Consider the following 6,931-nt stretch of genomic DNA (forward strand, 5'->3'; position numbering starts at 1 on the left):
TCCAGGCGGAGGCGGGGGGGGGCGGGGGGGGCAGCGGGGCTGCGGCACGGGCCGGTCACACCAGTGCTCCCAGTGCTCCCAGTGCCTCCCCCCTACCCCTCCCGCTGCTGCCGGTGACCCCCCCACCCCCCCAGAACCTCCCGGTTCCCCTCCAGCGTGCTCCCAGTTCCCCCAGTCATCCCCCAGTAACCCCCCCAGGGCTCCCAGTTACCCACCAGTGCTCCCAGTTACTGTTCCCCCGCCCCCCCGATAAAGTTAATCACCCCCCCCCCGGCTCCCAGTTATCCCTCTCAGTGGCCCCAGTACTCCCAGTAACCCCCCACTAACCCCCCCCCAGTACTCAGTAACCCCCCCAGTACTCCCAGTAACCCCCCACTAACCCCCCCCCAGTACTCAGTAACCCCCCCAGTACTCCCAGTAACCCCCCACTAACCCCCCCCCAGTACTCCCAGTAACCCCCCCAGTATTCCCAGTACCTCCCCAGTACCCCATCAGAACCCCCCCAGTACTTCCAGTACCCCCCCCAGTACCCCCAGTTACCCCTCAGTGGCCCTCCACAGCTCCCAGTCCCCTCTCCCAGTGCTCCCAGTTACTGCCCAGTCCCCCCCCCCACCCCACCCCACTCACCCCGGGCCGTTCCCCGCTGCAGCGCGGTCTCGGGGGGGTGGGGGGCCCCCCCGCATCCCCAGTGTCACCCCACGGCCAGCCCGGGGGGGGCCCTGCGGACGGCGGCACCTCTGGGTGTCCCCCCCCCGTGTGTGTCCGTGTCCCCCCCCCCCACCCGTGTCCCCCCCACCCCAGCACCCACCTGCGGGGCCCCCCCCAGGCAGGAGGAGGAGGAGGAGGAGGAGGGGGCTCCAGCGCGGCGCCATGGGGGGTCCCACACGTGTCCGACCCCCCCCCCCCCCCGCAGCGTGTCCCCGGGGCGGTGGCAGGTCCCCACGGGCGCTGCGTGTCCCCAGCGCTGGCCCCAGGGCCCACCCACGCGTGGGAGGAGGACACCCCCCCCCCGAGGTCACCAGCGTCTCCCCGGTGACACCGCGGCTGTGGGGACGTCACGCAGGACGTCACCCCCCCCCCCCCCGTGTCCCCAAGGTCCCCCAGAGCCTGACGCCGACGCGGCCCCTCGGGTTCCACATGCGCATTTATAATAATTATAATAATAATAATAATAATAATTAATAATGACGACGATAACGAGGGGGAGCCGCCGCCCGCGCCCACAACGCGCCAAACCCTGCCGCCACGCCGGGGGACGCGCGGGGACCGCGCGCGAGGTGGCCCCGCACCCCGGCCCTGATTGTCGCTGCGCGGTCTCGCGCCGGCCCCGCGTCACCGTCACCCCGCGTCACCGGGGCCGCCGTCACCCTAGGGCCACCGTCACCACCGTCACCCCGGGGGCTTCCGCCCCGTCCCCGCGTTGTCCCTCCGCGTCACGTCCCCGTGCCGCGTCCCCGCGACGTCCCTCCGTGTCACACCCGTGCCGCGTCCCCGAGTCACATCTGCGTCACCGCTCCACGTCGTCCCTCGCGCCGCGTCCCCAGGCCACCTCTCTGTGTCGTCCTTCAGCGCCGCGTCCCCGTGTCACGTCCTGGTGCCATCCCCGTGTCATCCCTCCACGTCACCTCTCTGCCCTGTCCCCGTGTCGCACGCTGGTGCCACCTCCGTGCCATCCCCGTGTCACATCCCGGTGCCACCTCTCTTCCGTGTCCCCGTGTCACATCCCGGTGCCATCTCCGCCGCGTCCCCGTGTCACATCCCCGTGTCACATCCCGGTGTCACATCCCCGTGTCACATCCCGGTGCCACCTCTCTTCCGTGTCCGTGTCACATCCCGGTGCCATCTCCGCCGCGTCCCCGTGTCACATCCCCGTGTCACATCCCCGTGTCACATCCCCGTGTCACATCCCGGTGCCACCTCTCTTCCATGTCCGTGTCACATCCCGGTGCCATCTCCGCCGCGTCCCCGTGTCACATCCCGGTGTCACATCCTGGTGCCAGCTCCGTGCCATCCCCGTGTCCCCACGTCGTCCCTCCGCGCCACGTCCCACGCCGGGTCTCCATGTTGTCCCACGTCCCCACGCCATCCCCGTGCCACATGCCCGTGTCACACCTCCGTGCTTTGTCACCGTGCCACGTGCCCATGTCACACCTCCGTGCCTTGTCACCGTGCCGCGTACCCGTGTCACACCTCCGTGCGGCTCCATGCCACCTCCGCGTCGTCCCTCTGTGCCACATCCCCGGCGTCCCCACGCGTCGTCCTCCATCCCGTTACATCCACGTGCCACATCCACGTGCCCCCTCCGTGCCCACGTCCCCGTGTCACATCCCCAAGCCGTGCCCCCGTGTCACGTCCCTGCGCCACGCCCGTGCGCCGTGTCCCCACGTCGCGTGCCGTGTCCCTGTGCCACATCTGCACGCCAAATCCCGCTGTGCCACGTCCCCGTGTCGCGTCCCGGCGTGCCACGTCCCTGCACCGTGTCCTCACGTCGCGTCCCCGTGTCACGTCCCAGCGTGTCGCGTCCTCGTGTCACCTCCTGGTGCCACGTCCCCGTGCCGTCCCTTGCCAGGGTCCCGTCCCCATCCCTCGTCCCCACTTGGGGACCCCGCCACGGCGGACAGCCCTGAGCTGCTGGCCCTGGGGAAACTGAGGCACGGGCCACCGTAGCGGGGACACACACACACACACACACGCAGAGGGGACACACGCGTCCCCCTGCCCCAAGCGGTATCAGCGGGGTGGGGACACGCCGGGACGCGATGGGACACGCCGGGACGCACGAGGACACGAGGTGCCGGGTTCCAGCGGGACACGCCGGGAGGACGCGCCGTCACCAGCGCCAGGCCGCAGCGGGGACACGCCGGGACACAACCGTGAGCGTCCGTGCGGCTTGCCGGGGCACGCGGGCTGGCCGTCGCGGGCGTCACGGCCACGGGCGGGTGTCACGGCCACGGGTGTCACGGCCAGCGTGGGCGTGGGCGGGCGGCGGGTGCTACCTGGTGAAGAAGGGCAGGTGGTGCTGGCTGAGGCCACCGCCGGTGCGAGGGGACTCTGTCTTGGCCATGACGTCCTTGAACCAGGAGGCCACGTCCACCTCCAGCGTCTCGTAGCGCTTGATGAAGTTGTGCTCCTGCGGGGCGGGGAGCGGGGGTGAGCAGTGGGGGGACACGGGGACACGGGGACAGGGGCGTGGGGGGCACGGGGAGACGGGCACGGGCACCGGGACATGGGGATCAGGACGTGAACACGGGCACCGGGACACAAGTGTGGGGACACGAATGGGGACAGCGACGCGGGGAGACGGACACGGGCACGGGGACATGGGTGTGGGGACGGGAATGGGGACAGGGACGCGGCGAGATGGACACAGGCACGGGGACATGGGTGTGGGGACGGGAATGGGGACAGGGACACGGGGAGATGGACACGGGCACGGGGACATGGGTGTGGGGACACGAATGGGGACAGAGACGCAGGGAGATGGACACGGGCACCGGGACATGGGGATCAGGACGTGAACACGGGCACCAGGACACAAGTGTGGGGACACGAATGGGGACAGGGACACGGGGAGATGGACACGGGCACCAGGACGTGGATACAGGCACAGGGACACGGGGGGACACACGCCAGGACACGGGTGTGGGGACACGAATGGAGACAGGACATGAGGACACACACACGAGGACACGGGAACGGGGACACAGGGACATGGGGACGGGGTGTGGGGACAGGGACACGGGGAGACGGACACAGGTACGAGGACACAGGGACGCAGGGACACACGCACCAGGACACGGGTGCGGGGACACGAATGGGGACAGGGACACGGGGAGATGGACACGGGCACCGGGACACGAGGACACGGGGACACAAGGACGCGGGGACACTTGTGTAGAGATGCGCGCGGGGACACCGGGACGCCCCGGGGATGGCGGCACACGCCCGCCTGGGCAGGCGACACGCGTGCGCCCCCGCGCCAGGGACGGGGACCCTCCCTGGGGACACGCGTGACGGGGACGGGGGACGCGGCCCCAGGGACTCACCAGTAACTTGTTGTACTTTGGTCTCTTCCTGTGGTCCTTGGTGAGGCTGCGGGAGAGGGGAAGGGGGGGGGGTCAGCACCGCGGGGACACCCTGGGGACGCGTCCCCAGCCCCGGGGAGGGTGGCTCGTCACCCACCAGTCCCTGACGAAGGCCTGGAAGTCCCCGGAGAAGCCCATGGCGGGTGGCAGCAGCGGGGGATCCTCCTGCAGCACCTTCGTCAGCACCTCGAAATCCGTTTTGCAGTTCTGGTAGGGGAACTGCCCCGTGGCCAGCTCCACCTGCGGGGACAGCGTGGGGACAGCGTGGGGACACCGCCGTCACCGGTGGGCGAGGAGTGGCGGGGGGACGGAAAGGGAAGGCGGCTGCGCCACGGCGGGACACGGCAGCAGCGACGGAAGGGGATGTGGCGGGGACACGGTGGGGACGTGGCGGGGACGTGGCGGGGACACGGGGACACGGTGGGGACGTGGCGGGGACACGGGGGGGACACGGGGGGGTCGCAGCTCACCAGGGAGATGCCGAGGCTCCAGACGTCGGCGCGGATGTCGTAGTCGGGCTTGGTGGGGTCGGGGGGGTCGATGCGCTCGGGCTGGGGGAGATAAGGGGGGGGGGCTGCAAGGACTGGGGGGCACCGGGACGCTCCCCCAGCACCCCCAGCCCCAGGGGACCCCCAGCACCCACCTTTGGGATGCAGCACCCCCAGCCCCGGGGGACCCCCAGCACCCACCTCGGGGATGCAGCACCCCCAGTCCCAGGGGATCCCCAGCACCCACCTTTGGGATGCAGCACCCCCAGTCCCAGGGGACCCCCAGCACCCACCTTTGGGATGCAGCACCCCCAGCCCCGGGGGACCCCCAGCACCCACCTCGGGGATGCAGCACCCACCTCCACAACACGCAGCCCCCTTGTCGCTCCCTCCCCGCCCCAGGACAATGCGCCAAGGAGGATCCCACCCCACCCCACCCTCGGTAGCACCCACGGGTGCTTACGGCCATGTAGGCGGCGCAGCCGGCGCTTCGGGTCTTGGCTTTGGAATCGACGAGGCGGCCGCTGATGCCGAAATCGCAGAGTTTGACCTGACCCCGTTCGTCCAACAAGATGTTGGAGGGTTTGACGTCGCGGTGGATCACCCCGTGTTTCTCCTTCAGGTAGAAGAGGGCCTTCACGATCTGCGGGGAGGGGGTGTCAGCAGCGGTGGGACCCCCGCCCCGAACCCTCGCGGTGTCCCCAAGCGTCCCCCTCCCCGCTCACCGCCACCGTCATCTTGCCCAGGATGCGCTCGGGGATGGGGCCTTGGATGCGTTTTTTGAGCTTCTCGGCGCAGGTGCCCATCAGCTCCATGGCGATGAAGACGTCGGTCTGAGGAGGAAGAGGAGGGATCGGCGGGAAGGACGGGGACACCCTGGTGGTCGGGGCGATGAGGAGGGACAGGGGACGAGGGGGGGGACACACACGGATGACGACTCACGTTGGTGATGAAGGTGCCGAAGCACTGGACGATGTAGGGGCAGTCGTGGCTCTTGAGCACCACGTCCAGGTCCATCAGGATCCGTTTGTTCTCCTCCCGGTTCCCCGAGCGCCGCATTTGCTGAGGAAGGTGGAGGGGGGGGGTTAGGGCAGGATTCCGGCCCCGTTGCGGGGTGGGGGTACCCCGGTATCTGGGGAGGAGGGGGGGGGGGTCCCCACCTTGACGGCGATGACGTGGCCCGTCTTGCGGAAGCGCATCTTCCAGACCTGCCCGCAGGTGCCGCTGCCGATCTCCCCCAGGTTCTCCAGGTCGTTGATCTCCGCCTGGTAGCGCTGGGGTGAAGGGGGGGGGGGACACACACAACACACGGGGGGTGTCAGGGTCCCCCGTGTCCCCCCCCCCACCCCAGCGTGTCCCCCCCCCCCCCGCCCCGTGTGCTCACCTGCCCCCCCACGGTGAGGTACCCCGTCTGCTTCATGATCTCCTGCAGCTTCTGGTCGATCTCGATGCTGGGGAGAAGGAGGAGGAGGGCCCGGCCAATCAGCGTGGAGCAATGGGAGGGCCCGGCCAATCAGCACAGGGCAAGGGGAGGGCCCGGCCAATCAGCACAGGGCAAGGGGAGGGCCCGGCCAATCAGCACAGGGCAAGGGGAGGGCCCGGCCAATCAGTGTGGAGCAAAGGGAGGGCCCGGCCAATCAGCACAGGGCAAGGGGAGGGCCCGGCCAATCAGCACAGGGCAAGGGGAGGGCCCGGCCAATCAGCACAGGGCAAGGGGAGGGCCCGGCCAATCAGCACAGGGCAAGGGGAGGGCCCGGCCAATCAGCACAGGGCAAGGGGAGGGCCCGGCCAATCAGCACAGGGCAAGGGGAGGGCTCGGCCAATCAGCACAGGGCAAGGGGAGGGCCCGGCCAATCAGTGTGGAGCAAAGGGAGGGCCCGGCCAATCAGCACAGGGCAAGGGGAGGGCCCGGCCAATCAGCACAGGGCAAGGGGAGGGCCCGGCCAATCAGCACAGGGCAAGGGGAGGGCCCGGCCAATCAGCACAGGGCAAGGGGAGGGCCCGGCCAATCAGCACAGGGCAAGGGGAGGGCCCGGCCAATCAGCAGATGGGAAGCTAGATGCCTGGGCAATCAGCACAGGGACACCTCCCCCCCTGGCCAACCAGTACAGGGCAGGGGTGACTGGCCAATCAGGACAGAGGGAGGGAGATGGCTGGCCAATCGGCATGGGGCCAGTGGCCAATCAGCACATCGGGGACACACCCACACAACTGGCCAATCAGCATATAGGGCAGGGGGTGCCTGACCAATCAGCATGTTCGGGGGGAAGCCTGTCCAATGAACACACAGGGGAAATAAAGGCTGTGCCCACCCGGCCAATCAAGAGAGGGAAGGGTGTCCGGGCCAATCAGCACCGA

General features: G+C 69.4%; 1 protein-coding gene and 1 long non-coding RNA gene across 2 annotated transcripts; both read right to left on the minus strand.

Moving 5' to 3' along the window:
* Positions 1–1,160: 1,160 nt before the first annotated feature.
* LOC129198613 (uncharacterized) lies at positions 1,161–1,887 on the minus strand. The gene is made up of 2 exons (XR_008574504.1): positions 1,809–1,887; positions 1,161–1,734 (listed from the first exon to the last, which is right to left on the minus strand). It is a non-coding gene; the product is annotated as an uncharacterized LOC129198613 (long non-coding RNA).
* An 880-nt stretch (positions 1,888–2,767) lies between these two features.
* On the minus strand, positions 2,768–6,068 carry MAP2K7 (mitogen-activated protein kinase kinase 7; the record flags this gene model as incomplete). The annotated part of the gene is made up of 9 exons (XM_054807763.1): positions 2,768–3,130; positions 4,047–4,092; positions 4,183–4,325; positions 4,556–4,636; positions 5,037–5,216; positions 5,299–5,406; positions 5,516–5,635; positions 5,734–5,847; positions 5,958–6,068. Coding segments are annotated over 9 exons (1,041 nt in total), but the record flags the coding sequence as incomplete, so codon positions are not given.
* Between the last annotated feature and the right edge of the window lie 863 nt (positions 6,069–6,931).

The sequence above is a fragment of the Grus americana genome, chromosome 33 (assembly GCF_028858705.1).
Source record: "Grus americana isolate bGruAme1 chromosome 33, bGruAme1.mat, whole genome shotgun sequence".
NCBI lineage: Eukaryota > Metazoa > Chordata > Aves > Gruiformes > Gruidae > Grus > Grus americana.